Here is a 20000-nt window from a genome sequence, read left to right as displayed (position 1 = left end):
TCCAGGATAACTTCTCGACTCTGTTTGGAATCTCTCAGCCATTGACATTTTATTTTGTCTCTTTTCACTCTTCCCCCTTTTGTTTGGGAAGGTTTTCTCAATCCCCTGATGCTGAGTCTCAGCTCATTCCAGGATTTCTGTCCCATGTTGCCAGGAAAGTCCACATCCCTGGGAGTCATGTCCCATGTAGACAGGGGGAGGGTGGTGATTTTCTTTTGTTTTTAATTCTTGGTATTCCTCTGTTTCATCTCTGTGTTTCATCTCTGTCTCTCTCTTTGTCACCCCCATGCATGGGCACATGCAGACACATTCTCCCCTTCTCCCCTAACAGCTGGAGGCCTGGCTCTTCTGATCCATCAGGTTTTATCTCTTCCAGTGCCATTCCTTTAACCCTGTGGGCTTGGTTCCCTTATAAGTCACTTGTCCCTCAACCCGCCCCACAGGGAATTGGATGCTGTTCTCTTAACTTCTCCATTCCCTAGAAGGAGGCAAGAAGTGGAGGATCATTTTTATGCGGGGGTTGTGAGTGTGGCCACAGATAGGGCAGTGGAGATGTCTGCAAATTACCTGAGGGAGAAAGCCCTGCGCTGCCGTCTGGTGTCCCCAGCTGTCCCTGGGAAATTAGGGCCCAGGGCTGCTGCTCTTTAGGCTGGAAATAACCAGTGTGGGGGCTGGGGATGCCTGTACTCAAGGAGAGTCAAGACACTTAGCAACAGGAGAATCCCTCTGTCTTGGCTCCTAGAAGAACCTTTCCTTGATTGGTTCCTGAATCTGTGGTCTCCAAACACTAATGACAATGAATAGGAACCTTAGGCCACACAGAGGCTGGAGACCAGCTGAGCTTCAGCAGGGGAAGGGAGGAGAAGAAGGATTCCTTTTTTTAAATACAATTATATTGAGATCTGTTCACATACTATATAATCATCCAAAGTGTACAATCAGTGGTTCACGGTGTCATCATATAGTTACACATTCATCACCACAAACAATTTTTGAACACTTTTATTACTCCAAAATAAATAAATAAGAACACCAAGAACATCCTATACCCCTTATCTCCCCCCTATTATTTATTTGTCTTTATTTTCATCTGTCCATATACTGAGTAAAGAGAGTGTCAGTCACAAGGTTCTCACAATCACACGGACACACCATAAAAGCTATATAATTATACAGTCATGTTCAAGAATCAAGGCTACAGGATTATAGTTTAACAGTTTCAGGACTTCCCTCTAGCCACTCCAATATACCATAAACTGAAAAGGGATATCTATATAATGATATCATGCATAAGAATAATGTTCCACATGCCCTCTCAACTCTGTTTGAAATCTCTCAGCCATTGAAACTTCATTTTGTTTCATTTCTCTTCCCCTTTTGGTCAAGAGGGCTTTCTCACTTCCACGATGCCAGGTCCAGGCTCATCCCTGGGAGTCATGTCCCACATAGGGAGGGAGGGAGGGAAGAAGGATTCTTCAAGGCAGAAACTGGACTAAGGTGACAATCCCAATGACCCCCGGTCAAAGCTGGCTGGTGGGTGACAGGGTGACTGGCCTTGAAGGACCACTCCTGAAAGGCAGCTGCCAAAACATGAGCTTGAGGACGGGTCTACACTCCCTTACCAAAATCCCCTACTAAATCATGGGGCTAGATGTGGTAGAGAACTCATAAATTTTCTGATCTTAGAAAGGTACCATTGATACCAATCAAAAGCAGTGGTTTCTCTGCCCGATGCACTCAAATGAGCAGTTCCTGAGGTATCAGGTTTCAAGAGAGAAATAGTTTATTGCTAAAGCATGAAGCAGGAGATCGGATGACCTACTGGCTTAAAAATCTGTCTCCCCAAACTGTAGTACCTCTGATAGTTTTATAATATCAAAAGATGGGCAGATTGTAGGATAATGAGTATAACGGCTTGAGATGATGCCGTTAGAGATAATCTAATCATTGAGCATGTGCAGATTGATTACGTGCTTAGTCACAGAATGTGTGTAAGAAAATGGCAACATTAATATGATGACAGGTATGATTTTAGAATGAGGTATAGGTCATTTCTAGGTTAAAATTTAGCCACTGTATTGTCAGGTGGGCCAATTTTGGTTAAATCCAGCTCTATTTAGCAAGATGGAATTGGGGTGGGTTAGTTCTGGGCTGACTCAAGATCCTTCATTAATAAACATTAGGGGCTGTCTTTAGTGATCATAAGACTCTAAGGTTGAAAACAGGGTAAGGGGTACAAGTGAGGGTCAGTCACAATGTTTTTACAATCACAAGATAAAGGCTATAGTCATACAGTCATTATCAAAGATCAAGGCAACTGAACTTCTAGGAAGATGGTAGAATAGGAGAGGCTAAGTTCACACTGGCTCCATGTAAAAATGAGAGATGGAACAGAAAAAATCACCAGGACAATGGTTCCAGGGTGCAAGTGACCAGAGAGGATCTTCTACCTTGTATAAGAAGGCCCTGAATAAAAAAGTGGAGAAATTGAGACAGAGAGGATGGGGTAAGTGTGCTCAGTCATGAATCCAGCCTACCCCACAGCTGGCTTGGGAGGTTTTTCCTCACAGCTCCACAGCCAGGAGTGTTCATGGGGAACTCAGAAGCTAACAGACTTGCTTTCCTTGTGCACAGAAATCATTTTGTTAGAGTACAATGCTTGCTCTCTACCACTGAAACATGCTGCTGTGGCACTGGTCTTTTTTGGTGGAGACTTGGGGGCCCTCTCCCAGGGAGGAGGGGGAGACACAAAGTGGTGCCAGTCCGACAGCTGGCAGTGAAAGAGACTTATTTGGGTCCCAATATCACTCCCCCTCCCCCATGGATGCCCAGAGACCTCAGGCATGCATGGACAGAGAGGAGAGGCCAAGGAAGCCAGCTGAACTGAATGCTGCAACCAGCTGCCAGACAATTACAGATTGGCTGTGGGTACGAGAAGCTGAAATACCCAGTCCCACAGCCCAAGGTTATCTTGGGGCCACCAGACCTATCAGGCACACAACTAGGGTCTACACTGAGATGCACACTGCCCATCCCCTGGCCCTGGGGTTGGCAGCTTTCAGTGTGCAATGAGACCAGTGGCCCTGGCTGGAGTTACATTGGGTCTCCAGCTCAACCAGCACCTACAGGCGGGGAGAAGTGGGCCTGAGGAGAAGAAGTGGTTCAAGAGCATCATCTGCTGGGAAGAAACAGAAAGTATAGTCTGGCAAATTGTCTATCTGCCTAGCTTTCAGTAGAGCCTCAAGTAGAACTGCAATGCCCCATGAAATCTTGAATGTGGTTTAACAGGGAAAGCCCGATAAGCCAAATCTAAAAGGGGATCATCAATGCAATTCCCATTCTGAATGAAAATTTGATCCAGCCAAGAATTCTTTATCCTGCCAAGTTGTCCTGCAAAGTTAAGGAAGAGATTAAAACCTTTATAGACAAACAAAGGTAGAGAGAATTTGCCAACATGAGTCTTGCCCTTCAAGAAATATTAAAGAGAGTTCTGTCAACTGATAAAAACAAAAGACAGGAGAGGAAGGTCTGGAGGGGATATCAATAAAGGTAACTTAGAGGGTAAAAAGAGAGAGAGGGAAAAGAAAATATAGATTTGACAAACAAAAACTAAAGAATAAGATGGTAGATTTAAGAACTGCCTTTAAAGTAATAACTTTTAATGTTAATGGACTAAACTCACCATTTAAAAGACACAGATTGGTAAAATGGATTTTAAAATATCCATCTATATGCTACTTAAAAGAGACTCATCTTAGATCCAAGAATACAAATAGATTGAAAGTGAAAGGGTGGAAAAAGATGGTCTATGCAAGTTATAACCAAAAGAAAGCAGGAGTAGCCATACTAATATCAAATAAAATTGACTGTAAAAGTGATATATATCAAAGAGACAAGGAAGGACATTATATATAAAAGGGACAATTCATCAAGAAGAAATAACACTCATAAATGTTTATGTTCCCAATCAAGGAGCTCCAAAGTACATGAGGCAACATTGGCAAGACTGAAGGGAGCCTTTATTCAGGTTATGAACAGATGAGTAAAACACTAAGGAAAAATAAATAATGGGGGGGGGGAATAGAGGTAAAATAAATAGGGTAGATTGAAATACTAGTGTTCAGTGAGAGGGAGGGGTAATGGGTGTGGGATGTTTGAGGTTTTCTTTTTTCTTATTTCTTTTTCTAGAGTGATGCAAATGTTCTAAAAATGATCATGGTGATGAATATGCAACTATGTGGTGATATTGTGAGCCACTGATTGTACACTATGGATGGACTGTGTGTGAATATTTCTCAATAAAAAATTTTTTTTAAAGAAAATTTTTAAAAAGAGAGAGAGAGAAAAAAAACCTGAAGGGAGCAATAGATGTTTCAACACTAATAGTGGAAGACTTCAATACACACCACTCTCCTCTATGGATTGAACAACTAGACAGAGGATCAATAAGGATATAGAGAATTTAAATAATGTGATAAATGAATTCAACCTAAGTGATATATATAAATCATTACACCCCAAAATATCAGGATATACATTCTTCTCTAGTGCTCACAAAACATTCTCCAGGATAGATCATATGCTGGGCCACAAATAAAGTCTTTATAAATTTAACAAGATTCAAATTATTCAAGGCTCTTTCTCTGATCATGATGAAATCAAGCTGGAAATTAACAATCACCAAAGAACCAGGACTTTCACAAATATATGGAGATTAAACAATGCACTTAAAAACAATCTGTAGGTTAAAGAAGAAATTGTTAGAGACTGGCAAATACCTGGAGACAAATATAAATGAAATTACAACATATCAAAATTCACGGGATGTGGCAAAGGCAGTGGTGACAGGGAAATTTATTGCTCTAAATGCCTATATGAAAAAAGAACTGCTCACCTGGAGGAACTAGAGAAAGAACAGCAAACTAACCCCAAAGCAAACAGAAGAAGAGAAATAACTAGGATTAAAGCAGAAATAAATGAGCTGGAGAACAGCAACAACAAAAACAATAGAAAAAAATCAACAAAACAAAAATTTGGTTCTTTGAGAAAATCAGTAACATTCTATTAGAAGTCCTAGCTGGAGCAATAAGGCAGGAGAAAGGAATAAAAAGCATCCAAATAGGAAAGGAAGAAGTAAAACTTTAATTATTTGCAGATGACATGATCCTATACTTTGAAAATCCTGAGAAATCTATGACAAAGTTACTTGAGCTAATAAGCAAATTCAGCAGAGTGGTAGGATACAAGATTAATGTACAAATATCAGTAATGTTTCTATACACAAGCAATGATGTAACTAAGGAGTCAACTGAGGAGTAATAACCTCACTGAGGAGACAAGCGAAAAAAGCCATTCAAAATAGTCACTAAAAGAATCAAGTATTTAGGAAAAATTTAACTAGGGATATAAAGGACACAGAAAATTACAAAACATTGCTAAAAGAAATTAAAGAAGATCTTAACAGATAGAAAGCCATTCCGTTCTCATGGATAGGAAGGTTGAATGTCATTAAGGTGTCAATTCTACCCAAACTGATCTACAAATTCAGCACAATAACAATCGAAATTCCAAGAACGTACTTTGAAGACTTGGAAAAACTAGTTATTAAATTTATTTGGAAGAGAAAGAAACTTCTAATAGCTACAGATATCCACTGTGGAAGACAGTTTGCTGGCTCCTTAAAAAGCTAAATATCAAATAAAAAACTAAATATCAAGTTGCCCTGTGACCTGACAATACCAATACTAGGTATATACCTGAAGAGCTGAAAACAGTGACACAAACAGACATTTGTACACTGATGCTCATAGTGGCACTATTCATAATTGCCAAAAGATGGAAACATCAACCAACTAGTGCACAAACAAAATGTGGTATATACATATGATAGAATTTTATGCAACAGTAAGAAGAAATGAGGTCCTGATGCATATGACAGCATAGGGAGGATATAATGCTGAGTAAAATAAGCCAGACACAAAAGGACAGTTTTCACTATTATGACTCTGGTAAAGGGAGCAAACTCCAAATCATACAGCCCAGGAAGAAAATCTGTACTCATATATAGCAATAAAGTAGATGTTGCATCTCTACCGCTACAGTGTGTAAATGACAAGCAATGGTTTCCATATATTTCACATTTTTAACATTGACCATTCATAATAAAGATTCTAAAAAAAAAGATCAAGGCAACTGAATTATAGTTCAGTTAGTTTAGGTATTTCCTTCTGGCTATTCTAATATACTAAAAAGTAAAAGGAAATATCATATAATGATTCAAATAATCATAATCATTTGTTAAATCCTAACTTCTCTGTTACATTGTGGTGTGTAGAACATCTGTCATGCAGCGCCCCCAGCAGGGGCTGGGGCACCCCTACCTGATGAAATGCATTCATATTTCTGTGTCAGGTATGGATATCTATGTAAATGGAACAAAAGCTATAAAAAGCCTCGCCTCAATTCAGATGAAGTGTTGGCGCCAAATGAGGAAAGATTTGGTTTCCTTTTTTTTTTTTTGGCTTTAGAACTGCAGATAAGGGATCCCGCATTCACTGGTCTTTGCAGGGGAAAGAAGACTTTGCAGATGCATGTGGTTCAGACCTCCCTCTTATGACGAGAATGGGCAGGTCCTGATTTTTATTTAACATTATTATTATAAAAATGAAGCTCTCTCACTTTAAAACAAACCAAATAAAAAGAATGCCAAAAAAAATGTGACAGTCTCCTGCAGCCCACCCCCCTCAAGCCACTGGGAATTCTTCTAGACGTTTCTGTGCATCTGCACACATCCATACATGATATAAACAGAGAGACCGCACAGTTGGTGTGTGAGTTGTTTCTCACATGAACCAGGGGCGCGCTGGACATTACTGTGGTCCCACCCTTTGTGCTTTTCATTTACCTCTGTATCTTGGGGCTCAACTAGGTCAGAACCCACAGACCCACCAATTCCAGGAACAGGGCTGGAGTCCTCCAGAGAGAGTGAGGGGCAGAGGGGCAGGAGAGGGTGTAAATATCTTTACAGAGACTTCTCTGAACACCTAGAAGAGGACCTTTGACTCTTAAGAGAGGATCTCAGGACCCTTCCTTCTTGGCATCCCAGAGTCTTTGGAAGGGAGGTTTCAAGAGTCACTTCTGAGGAAGGCTTCCACTACTATTTAAATAAATTCCAGAAATGCTGGATCAGATGAAGTTAAATAGCCTAGTTCTGGTTCCCACACAAGCCAGGGGAGGACCAAAGCAGGGGAGCAGGGAGGAACCCAGAGCCATCCTCAGGGGGCTTGGAATTGATAATCTGGGTTGGAGTTTCTGGTGTTTGGCAACATTAACTAGTGTGCTGCCTCTAGAGTCCCTGCCTATAGTGGGTGCTGCCAGAGCCCTACGAGGTTCCTTCTATTGACTGCTGCACCCAACCCCAGTTGCTATGAGTGTTGGCTGCTGAGGGCTCACAGCTTCCCCTTTTCCCCAGAGAATCACCCTCAGAAGACCAGAGGTACCTAAGAGGTTGCCATATGAAATACAGGATGTCCAGTTAAATTTGAATTTCAGGTAAACAAAGAATAATTTACATATTTCCTGTGCCTATTTGTAACTGTTGTGTACCCCAAAAAAGCCATGTTCTTTAATTCTAATTTAATGTTGTTGGTTGGGATCTTTTTTTTTATTCTGTTGTTTCCATGGAAATGTAGCTCACCCAACTGTGGGTGGGACCTCTTGATGAGGTGCTCTCCATGGAGGTGTGTCTCCACCCACTCAAAGTGAGTTCCTTACTGGAGTCCTTTAAGAGGAAAACATTCTGGTAAAAGTTTCAGAGCTGACACAGACAGAGACATTCGGAGATGCAATAAGAAAACGCCCCCTGGGAAGCTGTTTCAAGCCAGAAGCCCAAGGACCAGCAACACCAGCCATGTGCCTTCCTGACTGGCCTTTCTTGAATCAAGGTATCTTTCTCTGGATCCTTAGTTGGATATTTTTATGAACTTAAAACTGTAAACTTGTAATTTAATAAATTCCCTTTATAATAACTAATCCCTTTCCGGTATATTGCATTTCCAGCAGCATTAGCAAACTAAAACATGTCCCATTCGTCATTTATCTGAAATACGCATGTAAGAGTGCATCCTGTATTTTTATATGCTAAATCTGGCAATCCTAATGCTGGAAGACAATGACTGAGGGAGAGTAGAAAAGTTTGGCCACTGGCCTCAAAGACTGAAAGCTTTCTGCTGTCATTTATGCTCCAGGGACCCCTGTGGGATCAGGCTGGGCTAGACTTGAGTTGAATCCACATCTGTACTTAGCTTTCTCTACCCCATCCCGCTTGCCTCTCTCCCTTATAGGTTTCAGATGAGAGCTCTTCCCCAATAAATCACTTGCAGAAAGATCCCTGTCTCAAGTGCTGCTTCCAGGGACTCCAGCTTAAAGCACCGTCTGCTCTGCAGTTTTCAGTTTGGATATGATATTCAGGGTTGCCTCAAAGAAGCAGCTACCAGCCTTATCGTCATATGGGTGCTATGGAGTATCGCACCTTGGCTTTGGAGCCTTTAACTACACTGGACAAATGACAACCTCTCTGAGCTTCATTTTTATTCATCTGCAAAAGATGATAATAATAATGACATTTGCTGGGTTGGTAAAATAATGTAAGCAAGCACTCTGGCACATGACAGGTCTCCCTAGATGAAAACAACTGTGGTTTCATAGCTTTTAACTTCTGATCATTTTCTCCTCCTTTGTCCTATCTTTCAATCTGATGCCATAAGTGGGTGCTATTTTCATTTGATTAAAGAAGAATTAAGGCTGTAGAAGTTAAGAGACTGGAATCCCACCCAGGCCTCTCCCCAGCCTTTTTTTTCCCCCCAAAGTTGAGAAAGCTCTTTTAGCCTTAGCAAAATTCACTTGGCACCAGTTAACAAGACAGGGAGGGGAGCTGAACACAATAGAAGAGAACAAAATGTGGATTAAACTTTTTCTTGACTGCCAAACCTTCCAGGAACATAAATATTCTCAGATTTGCCCCAACACCTTTGCTCTGAAAGATGAGAGAGACAGAGGGTGTGGGAATGGTTCCTCAAGGGCCAATGACTCCACCTAATGGAATGCTGGACAATTTTTATAAAGGCAGAGGCAGCCCTGTGTGTTTTAATTTGGAGTCATGTTAGGATAAACTGTTAAGAGGGAAAACCCCTTATACCATATCTCTGGGAAGACATTTAAGAAACTAATACCAGTTTGCGTCTGGAGAAGAATGAGAGGGAAACCTACCATTCATTGCTTATCCCTTTATTCCTTTTGAAAGGATGCCTTCAGCCTAAATTCCCATTCAAAGATAAAATTTAATTGAAAAACAAAAATCAACCAACTCTAACTTTATCATTCAAAGGCATCTCTTTTATCCTCAACTCTGGATTAACTAGACAGCACTGAGAAAATTCAGGCAATTAGGAAGGCACTTGATTTTCAGGGTTGGATGCAGAAGGATAGTGAAAATTATCCAAGGTTCTTTGAAGCACAAAAGGCATGAGCTGCTCTTGTGTCTCTGGGCTGCAGCCTGGCAGGATGGGTTTGCCAGATGGCTGGTTTAGGGTACCCTCTCTCATTACTGAGTGCTTCCTGGGTGCCAGGTGTTTTACAATTTTTTTCAAAAGCTTTTTTTTTCCTTGTGATTCTGTGAGGTAGATACTCATAATCTCTCCCTCTGATGGATGAGAAAACAATAAGCGGCAAAGGATGGATTCAAAGCAACTTCTGACAACTTCTAAAATCTAAACTTTTTTGTCTAATTTTTATTAATAAAACCAATCAACATACAATATGAACATTCTTTTTTATCACATAACTGTATATTCATCATCATGATCGTATCTTAGAACATTTGCATCAATTCAGTAAAAGAAATAAAAAGAAAATAGAAAAGAAATTCATAGATACCATACTCTTTGCCCCTCCCTTTCACTGATCACTAGCATTTCAATCTACTAAATTTATTTTAACATTTGTTCCCCCATTATTTATTTATTTTTAATCCATATGTTTTACTCGTCTGTCCATAAGGTAGATAAAAGAAGCATCAGACGCAAGGTTGTCACAATCACACAGTCACACTGTGAAAGCTATATCATTATACAATTATCTTCAAGAAACATGGCTACTGGAACACAGCTCTACATTTTCAGGCACTTCTCTCTAGCCTCTCTGTTACCCTTTAACTAAAAAGGTGATATTGATTTAATGTGTAAGAATAACCTCCAGGATAACCTCTCAACTCTGTTTGGAATCTCTCAGCCATTGACACTTTACTTTGTCTCATTTCTCTCTTTCCCCTTTTGGTTGAGAAGGTTTCCTCAATCGCTTGGTGCTGAGTCTCAGCTCATTCTAGGATTTCTGTCCCATGTTCCAGGAAGGTCCACACTCCTGGCAGTCATGTCCCATGTAGAGAGGGGGAAGGCAGTGAGTTTGCTTGTCGTGTTGGCTGAGAGAGGGAGAGGCCACATCTGAGCAACAAAAGAGGTTCTCTTTGTGGGGTGACTCTTAGGTCTAATTTTAAGTTGGCTTAGTCTATCCTTTGTGGGGTTAAGTTTCATATGAAGAAACCCCAAGATTGGGGGCTCAGCCTATTGCTTTGGTTGTCCTTACTGCTTGTGAGAATATCAAGAATTCTCCACTTAGGGAAGTTGAATTTTGCCCTTTCTCACCATTCCCCCAAGGAGATGTTGCAAATACTATTTTATTCACTTTTCAAATTCTTCTGGGATTTATCGAGGCATCACTCTGGACAAACCTACAAAGTCTCATGCCCTACTCAAGGTTCCATGTACTTATGGTGTTCAGTTAAGCTGTCCACATAAGTTATATTAGGAAATGCACCAGTCAAAATATAAATTTTGTACCAAATAAACATTTTTTACTTTAGCCTCACACATAAGTTAAAGTTTTAAAATATTAATTACCATCTATTTTCAATGCCCTGCATTATTGACATTCCTTTGTTCTTCCTCATGCAAAACATTTTTAAATTTGTACATTTAGTCACTATCATTATACACCCTAGGCATTCCTAGATTATACCATCTCAGTCTTTATCGTCTATCTTTCCTTCTGATCTCATTTGTGCCCTCAGGCTTCCTCCCTCTATCATTCTCACATTCAGTTCCATTCAGTGTTCTAACATTACTGTATTACAGTTAGGTAATATTGTGCTATCCATGTCTGAATTTTTACAATCAGTCCTTTGCACAATCTGTATCCCTTCAGTTCCAATTACCCAATATCTACCCTATTTCTTTCTCCCGATGACCTCTGTTCTTAACTGAAATATCCAAGTTCATTCATTAATGTTAGTTCTTATCGGTGAGACCATACAGTATTTGTCAAAATCTAAGCTCTTTTGAGAAAGAAAATGCCACTGTTTGTGGAGTCTGTGTTGATTCCCTCCACCCCTCCCTCATTTGCATCAAGTCCTGTTTCCTGTCAGAGGAGAAGGCAGGGAAGCAGGGCTTGCAGGATTGGAGAGTGTGGCCAAAGCTAGGACTGGAGCTTTGAGAAACTGGAGACAATGATTCTGAGAAAAGAAAAGATGGAGAATGTCTGAGCTGACCCAGACTCTGCTGTTTAAGGCAGGGATATCTCCACACCCTTCACCCCCAACCCAGGCAGAACTGGCACATGCAGTTATGAACAAATGCATTCAGTAAATACATGTAGAGTGTCTGCTGGGTGCTAGGCACTATGCCAGGTATCAGAACACAGTGGTGAAGCAACAGAGACAAGGCCCTGGCCCCCTATAAACTCCTGAGTCACATGCACACAACTGGTGGTAGGTAACACGGTGCAGAGTATGGAGCACCAGCTGAGTCAGATGGTCTGCTCCATCACGTACAGTTATGAGGTCAAGAAACCTAGTCTCTCCGTGCCTCAGTTTCCTCTTCTGCAAAATGGCATTAAAAGAAAGAATAGTTACCTCATAAGATTGTGTGAAGGTGCATGAGATAACATATGTAAAATTTTATGGAAAATCCTGGCGCGGAGTAACCGCTAGATCAGTATTAGCCCCTATTATTCTATGATTGCTGTTAAAGTGAACACACTCTGTGTTTCATGGGAATAGGGACCATGTCTTCTTTCTCTTCATTGAGTTCCCAACACCTATAATAGTGCGGAGCACATAACAGCACATCCTGGAGATATGGCATGGGGCTTTTCCCTTTTCACAGTATATCTTAACATCACTGCAAATTAAAACAGTTCTTACATGCAGACATTCGCACACGCAGCTTTCCCGGAGTGGGCAGCAGGGGGCGCTGGGCCCGGCAGCGCTCAGCTCCTGTACAGGATGTAAGCCTAGGTCCTTAGCGTGCAGCTGCGCTGTGACTCACATCCTCTCCGAGACACCATGCTTCCGGGGGCGGCACAAGAAGCAGCCAAACATAAACATTCATGGAGTGTCCGGGGTACCCAGCCCCTTGCTGCTACGTGGGAGCTCCCAGCCTTTGCAAATTCTATCAGTGAACAGGCGTGAGGACAGGTATCAGGCCAGGCCGACGAAAGCGGCAGAGGCGGAAACGCCGTGAGAGCAGCTATTCTACCGGAGCGGATTCAGTCGGCCGTGCTTGTTCCCCCACGGCTGCGCGTCCCACGTGCGCATGCGTAAGGCGGGAGCAGGCGGCGGGTGGCGCAGGCTGGCTGGAGGTGCACGTGGGCCCCGGCTTGGAACGTCAAGGAGAGGCGGCTGCGGACCGAGGACAGATGCTTCCCAGGAACCTCTCCGGTCCTCAGTGCAACGCGGTTTATGGGCTTGGTCACTGACGGTGGTTGCGGGGAGTGAGCGGGACCTCGAGTGCAAAGCACGCTGCACGCGCCTGGCGCGGGGTGGTCGCTAAATAAATATCGGCCGTTAGCCAAGAAGGGTTGGAAACAACCCAAGTGCCCATCAGTAGGGGATTGAGTTTTTAAGAAGCATTGATTTCTTCCAGAAACTATATGTTGAGTGCCTCTTATGCGCGACGCACTGTTTTAGGTCCTTGGAAAATAGTATTGAACAAGACAGATCCCTGTCTCTCGTAGAGTGTGTTGTCTATTGGGATAGTGAGGGGGAGTACAAGTAAATAAATAAGTGAATTACATAATTGTGTTAGAAGGTGGTAAATGCTATGAGAGAAAAGTAGAACAGGGCCAGGTATCTGCGGAGTTTGCAGTATTAGAGTGGCCGCTGGGGAAAAGAGAGAAATGAGATTTAAGCAATCATGACGGAGCAAGGGAGTGTCAAGTGGCTACCTGGAGGAAGAGTATTCCTAGCATGGAGAAAAGCTAGAAGTTTGAGGCTTTAGGACCGAGACTGGTGAGTGAGAAAGGGGCCAGTATGGTCGCTGGGTGGAGCCGGGGAAGTGAGGGGTGGGGCTGAGTGGGAATCAAGATACTGATTAGGTGGAGACTTACAGACTGTTGTAAGAACTTAGTATTTCCTCTGAGAGATGGAGGAACCATTGCAAGGTTTTGCTCGTGTGCAGAATTTGAAAAATGATGTGTTTGAATAGCTTTTTATTTTTTTTTTGTATGCTGTATGATGGGGGTCACATTATCATTCTTTTTCTATGTGAATATCCCGTTATTGCAGCACCATTTGTTGAATTTTTTTTGTTTGGGTTTTTTTGTTTGGGAAATGCCTGGGCCAGGAATCAAACTCGGGTCTCCCACATGGCAGGCAAGAATTGAGTAGATTTTAATAAGTTCACTCTGGCTTTTGTGGAGAATAGATTGAGGAGGGGACAGGAGTGGAAGCAGGGACACCTGTTAGATTTAATGAACTCGCAGGAGCCATTAAAAAGGCTGACTTCAGAGATAATGAGGACAGCTATAGGAGCCCTCACATTTCATGGTAAGAATGGTGAACATGCGAGACTATAGGGAGGGCTTCCCAAGAATCATCTCATTAATCACAGGACTGTCTGCAGACAACAGTGCTGTCACTGACATGAGGACTTAGGTCTGTGGAGAGGTGACTGCTCAATAAACATTTCCTCCTTAAGGCATGTTGTTACTGGCTTTCTAAGCCCTCAACACAGTAACATTTAAAAAACGCCCCATTATATTGGGTGGGCCACGGTGCCTCAGCTGCAGAGTTCTCACCTGCCATGCCGAAGACCTGGGTTTGATTCCTGGTGCCTGCCCATGCAAAACAACAACAACAACAACAAAAACCGCCTATTATGTGCCAGGCAATGAATGAAATAGGTGAGGTTCCTGTTCTCTCAACCCTTCAGATCAGACCCTAGTGACAGGAGAAAAGAGCAGCAGCAGATAACTTACTGCTGTCCTGAAACTAGGCTTTCTTGAGCATACATGCCTACCACTGCTGTAGTTCATTCAGTCATTCAACAAGTGTTTGTTGAATACCAACCATGTGCCAAACACGATAATTGTTAAAATTGGTTGAATGGATGGGTGGATGTAGCTCCTTGATCCTGACTTATTTTTCTGTGGAAATCATTTGGGAGTGGTTGCAACTAGGCCTGCCCCACCATGGGTTTTGTGACTGCTGGTCTGTAGCCGTGTGACCAAGGATGAGACCTTTGGTTAGGCTCAGTTTCCTGGTCTACAAAACAGCAATGTCAGACTGGTTGATTACTAAGGGGGCTTTTTGTCCTCAGTGTCTGATACGGTGTAATTTCATTGATTCTTAGCCAAAGGTAAAAGCAGATCTAAGGAAAAACTATGCTATTGTCTAGTTCCTTCACTGAGAAATCATTTATTGAGCATCTAGCGTTACTGATAAATATCAGTGAACGAGACAGGATCTCTGTTTTCTCAGAGATGGCTTTTTAGTGGAACATCCAGATATTAAACAGATATGTAATGCTAAGAGATTGCATAATGAGGGAACCTAATTTAGAGCAGGTTGTCTAAAGAAGGCCTTCCTAAAGAGCGATATTTATCTAAAAGGATATGATAGGAGCTATTCAGGTGGAGAGTAAGGTAGTAATGGAGACAAGGAGAGGGATTCTCTACCGGGAGACTAATATATTCTAAATCCTTCAAGGCTCCAGATTTGTTAGAAATGTCATTGAGTGTCCATCCCAGGGATTCTTCTCAGACCCCTTGCTGTTAAAGCTCAGCCATTCATGGGGCTGCCAAATAATTCTGCGTAGACCTAGCCTCAGATTGAGCAGACTAAAAGAACAGGGAGACCCAGGATGGGTGGGGATCATAGAACTATCACCTCTCATTCTCCTGTTCCGTGTTATGTGTTGGCTAAGAGGAATAAATAAAAACTTAGATCTAAGTTACTCCTTTATGCTTTGGCTTTTTCTTTGGATTGAGGCATGATGTCAGGGTGGTCTTGAGGGGGCTCAGAAGTGGTTGAAATCTCTGGGTGCCCTTGGACAAGTTTCCTAAGTCTCAGTTTCCTCTTCTTAAAAATGGGGATAACAATAGTTTCTACCTTAGAATCATTTTGAAAACAAATCAGCTAAGGCATGTAAAGCATTTTGCACAGAACTGGATACTTAATAAGGAAAAGTTTTAGCTGAAATTGTATTATTAGGACTTAAGAGTACGATAATCTAATATATGAAATACAGAAACTTAAGCCTGTGATTAACTTTAGTTTGATCAGAATTCGATCCTATACTAGGAGGTCTTTTAAAAATCAAGTAGGCCAAATTCTCATTAAAAATATGAAAAATTACTTGTACCTTGGTAATTTCTAGTCCTCTTGACTTTGACTGTAGATATGATCAGCGATGGAAAAGTTGCCAACCTCAGCTACCACATATGAAAGAATAGTTTACAAAAATTTCTCTGAACATCACTATATGAAAGTCTGCCTGTAAGTTCAGTCTTATAAGTTCTATTTTAGATTTTTCTTTATGAATCAGAAGAGCATGGAATAGAATAATCTTTATTTTTTCTTTTTAATGTTTTTTTACAGAGAATTTCAAGAGCATGGGGTTGGATTGAATGCTGCACAGTTCAAACAGCTGCTTGTTTCAGCCCTGAAGGATCTGTTTGGGGAGGTATGGAATGACTGAGTTCTTGGTAGACTGAACATTCATTCCTAAGGTCTTTGTAAGAAATACAGGAAGAATGCCTTTCAAACATGTATTTGAAAAATCTAAACTTGTATTTTAAACTACAGAATCAGACTTTCAGAAATGGTGGATTTTTAGTAGGTGGGATTGTTCTATTTAGATAAAGAACGTATTAGGGGGCCACGGTGGCTCAGCAGGCAAGAATGCTTGCCTGCCATGCCAGAGGACCCGGGTTCGATTCCTGGTGCCTGCCCGTGTTAGGCAACATGAGTTGTAGCGCAGTACTACTCATTATGAAGTCCAGACTGGCCACCCACACGCTGCTTTTTTGACCGTTGTGAAGAGAGAAAGAGCTTGCACAGGAATGAGAATCTGCATACCACTTCCTTTCTTGAGAAAGTCTTGTGAAAAATATGGAATATGTATGAAAAATGTGTCAGCTGAACTGCAGTGTGCTCAATGACATTGTTGGTTTAGATTCTGGTCCAAGCCCTGTATCTTGTTGCAGACCAGTAATTGGAATGGAGTACTGTTCTAACATTCTCTTGAAAACGGAAGTGGAGTTTTGGAAGCCCAGGAAAAGCACAAAGACTGAGGATTTTTAAGAAGTTATCTCCAGATTCATATATTCTGTCAACTCGAAAACTGCTGAGTCCAAAAAAAAAAAAGGGCAGGCCACGGTGGCTCAGCAGGCAGAGTTCTCACCTGCCATGCCGGAGACCTGGGTTTGATTCCCAGTGCCTCCCTACTGGAAAAAAAAAAACAAAACTGCTGAGCACCATACCAAAATTAAAAACTTTTTACTGTGTGAGAGACTCTGTTAAGAGGATGAAAAGGCAAATTATGGACTGTGAGAAAATATTTGCAAACTAAATATCTGACATATCTAGAATATGTAAATAATTCTTGAAGTGCAACAATAAAAACAACAATCCAGTTAGAAAATGAGCAAAAGACATTTCACTGAGAAGGATATACAAATTGCAAATAAGCACAATGAAAGTATTCAGCACGATCTATAAACCCACAACTTCTCTGATAAAGTGGAAAAAAGTTAAAATGTGTTCAACATTATTAGTTATTAGGGAAATGTAAATTATAAATACAGTGAATTATCACAATACACCTCTCAGAATGACTAAAATAAAAAGCAATGGGGGGCAGGCCACGGTGGCTCAGTGGCAGAGTTCTCACCTGCCATGTCGGAGACCTGGGTTTCTTTCCTGGTGCCTGCCCATGTTAAAAAAAAAAAAAAAAGTAATGGGCCCTTTCCTGATCAATATGGGTGGAGTAAGAAGCTTCAGGACTCTATCTGTTCACAGAAGCTTCGAACAACCAGCAATAACTGGCAGAAATAACTATCTCAGAGTTCCAGAGAACAATTAAAGCATTGTAGCAACAGGGCAAGTGCTGAATCAAGAAAGTGGTAGGATCTCATGGCACCCTGACTTGCTCCTTCCCAACCTCCTCAACAGCTTGACATGTCACTGGCCCATGGTTCCAGTGCAAATTCCCTGGTCCTCGTTCTGGAGGAACAGAGTAACTGTTGTGCGTGTGAATTTCTGGCCCATTCTCAGGCCTCAGGGAGGCCTGAGCAACTGCACCAAGATACTCAAACTTGCTGTCCTAGGCCTTTGTGTAGTAACCAGCTCACAGAGCTGTGCTTCAGAATGCTGTGGGAAAACATTTTTCACACCTGGGGACATTCAGTGCAGTGCCTGGGACCCTGGGAAACTTTGCTAGTGAAAAGAGGATGTTCTTATCTATGTAAAAGTAGGGCTTACATGTGCCTGCCCAAGACAAGAACCATTCACAGAAAGGATTAGGGTGGCCCCTGTATTTTGATCTTGAGCTCCTCTCTAAACTCATTGTATGGATAAGTTCTGAAGGAGCCATCACACGGATCAATCTGCAAAGACTGATAAAGGATGCCCCCCCTCTACTTTGTTTTAGCTCCTGGCATTAACACATGCCTCAGAGTCTAAATTTCAGTGATAAGTTAAAAAATAATGTTCAGTTTTCACTAAAAGATTACAAAACAGGTATGAGGGAGCCTTGAGATGGTCCAGTTCTTTATCTTGATTGTAGTGGTAGTTACATGAAGCTACATGTGTTATGTAATTGCATAGAGCTCCACACAGACATATGAGCAAACATATAACTGGTTAAACTTGAATATACTCTGCATTGTCCCAGTATTAAATTCCTGGTTTTGATACTGTACTATAGTTATAATATAACAAGATGTTACTATTAACATTGGGAGAGATTGAAAGGGACCTCTCTGTACCTTTCTTTTCATCCTCCTGTGACCATTAATTTTTCACACGCAAGTCTGTGTATCTTTCATATGCCAGGTATAGAACCTGGCCTTTTGGGATATAGCTGTAAACAGACATAGGCTTCTGTCTCATGGGTCTAAAGGTCTTGGTTGTTTCAGTAGGAAAACATTAAATAATTAATGGCAAAATGATGACTAATATAAAAGAAGAAGGATGAGGTCCCATAGGGGAAAGAGCACAGAAAACAGATTGTGTTTAATCTTGGGGATCAGAGAAGGAACAATTTATAAACAAAGACACAAAGGATAAGGTGGCATTAGTAAGATGAAGAAGTATGGGAAAAATACTGCAAGCAGGGGATGCTGCAATGGAACAGGCAACTCATTCCATTATTCCAGCACCATTAAATGAAATACTGTATTTTGTAGAGGAAAAAACTCAAAAACAGAACTGACAGGATTTGTTTTTAGAGCTCAAGAGTAATGACGATGTTCATCTGATAATATTATTCCATGCGTAGGTTGGTGCGGCGATGCCCTTGGACATCCTGAAATATGAAGAGAAGACCTTGTCAGCCATCTTGAGAATATGCAGCAGGTATGACAAGGTGGAACATTTCTGTTACAACAGAGACCGATGGGAGATGGAGCAAAAATGCTCTCTTCTGAGAAAGAGAAGATAGTTTTGTCGTTATTAACTGTGAGCGACTTTTGAGAGTTTTCACTGGGAAGAATATGAATACTCACCTACCAAGAGCTTATACTCTAAAGAGAGCAAAACTTGTGATTTGGTTACAATTATAGAGTTTACCAGTTGATGGCTATGGTTGTAAACTCAGAAATAAATATTTTAGAAACATTTCTAGTGCAGATTTATATTACTCTCTGCCTATGACACACGATGCTTTTACTTTTAAGATTTTCTCATGTAAATTGTGTTTTCGGTTAAAAGCAGACATTTTCTGAATCATCACAAGCAAAAGGACTAGGGAAATGTTGCAGATAAACTTAACTTTATGATTTCCTGGTATTTTGCAGTGGTCTTGTCAAATTGTGGAGCTCTTTGACCCTGTTAGGATCCTATAAAGACAAAAAGTGTGCTTTCAGAGTGATTCAGGTAAAGACTATTCCTTCATCTATTCCAAACAAAGCTGAATGGTAATCTGCCCATTTTTATTGCTTGCAAAAATCTAGTAATTCTAATATGGTTAACATCCAATAGGGAAAACAATACAAAACTTCATTGCTTCCAAAAATGTAAGATGAAGCAGTTGGGATTTAGATGATATGGAGGATGTTTTGGGATAAAACATGGGACTCTTAGGGCAAAACTAACTTTTCATTTAATGCTTACAGTTAGTTCTTTATATATTAGAGTGCTTTTTTCTGAGTTTTCTCATGACCATTTGTCTATCTAAGTCTGTTTCTCAAGATGCTCTTTAAAATGCTATTCCATTGGCTTAGCTTATACTGTAAAACTGGCTGTATTTTTACTTCCTATGTACCCACAGATCAGGATAGTGTTTTTCTGGTATTGGCATTTACTTTTTTCTTTCTCTTGCAGGTTTCTCCATTTCTGCTTGCATTATCTGGTAATAGTAGGGAACTAGTACTGGACTGAATAAATCTTCAGTTTTAGAAATACTCCTCCATTCTCAAAAGTACTTTTGGTGCCAGGGTAAAGTTTGAAC

At 41.1% G+C, this 20000-nt stretch overlaps 1 protein-coding gene across 7 annotated transcripts; it reads left to right on the top strand.

The window, feature by feature from the left end:
• The first annotated feature begins 7836 nt into the window (after positions 1 to 7836).
• On the top strand, positions 7837 to 19984 carry RPP14 (ribonuclease P/MRP subunit p14). Of its 7 annotated transcripts, none has more exons than XM_077128870.1 (6): positions 7837 to 7943; positions 15729 to 15826; positions 15929 to 16013; positions 18831 to 18907; positions 19348 to 19426; positions 19874 to 19984. In XM_077128870.1, the coding sequence occupies exons 2-6, from the start codon at positions 15741 to 15743 to the stop codon at positions 19928 to 19930; spliced, it is 384 nt and encodes a 127-aa protein (XP_076984985.1). In that variant the 5' UTR covers positions 7837 to 7943; positions 15729 to 15740; the 3' UTR covers positions 19931 to 19984. The 7 variants fall into 7 exon arrangements, with proteins under 7 accessions (XP_076984985.1, XP_076984981.1, XP_076984982.1 ...); XM_077128866.1 differs by lacking the exon at positions 7837 to 7943 and adding an exon at positions 12368 to 12749 and having other exon boundaries at positions 15731 to 15826; XM_077128867.1 differs by lacking the exon at positions 7837 to 7943 and adding an exon at positions 12369 to 12638.
• Positions 19985 to 20000: the final 16 nt, after the last annotated feature.

Source organism: Tamandua tetradactyla, chromosome 15, assembly GCF_023851605.1.
Source record: "Tamandua tetradactyla isolate mTamTet1 chromosome 15, mTamTet1.pri, whole genome shotgun sequence".
Classification (NCBI taxonomy): Eukaryota; Metazoa; Chordata; class Mammalia; order Pilosa; family Myrmecophagidae; genus Tamandua; species Tamandua tetradactyla.
The sequence above is the reverse complement of the archived record's forward strand: the minus strand, read 5'-3'. Positions and strand labels throughout refer to the sequence as shown.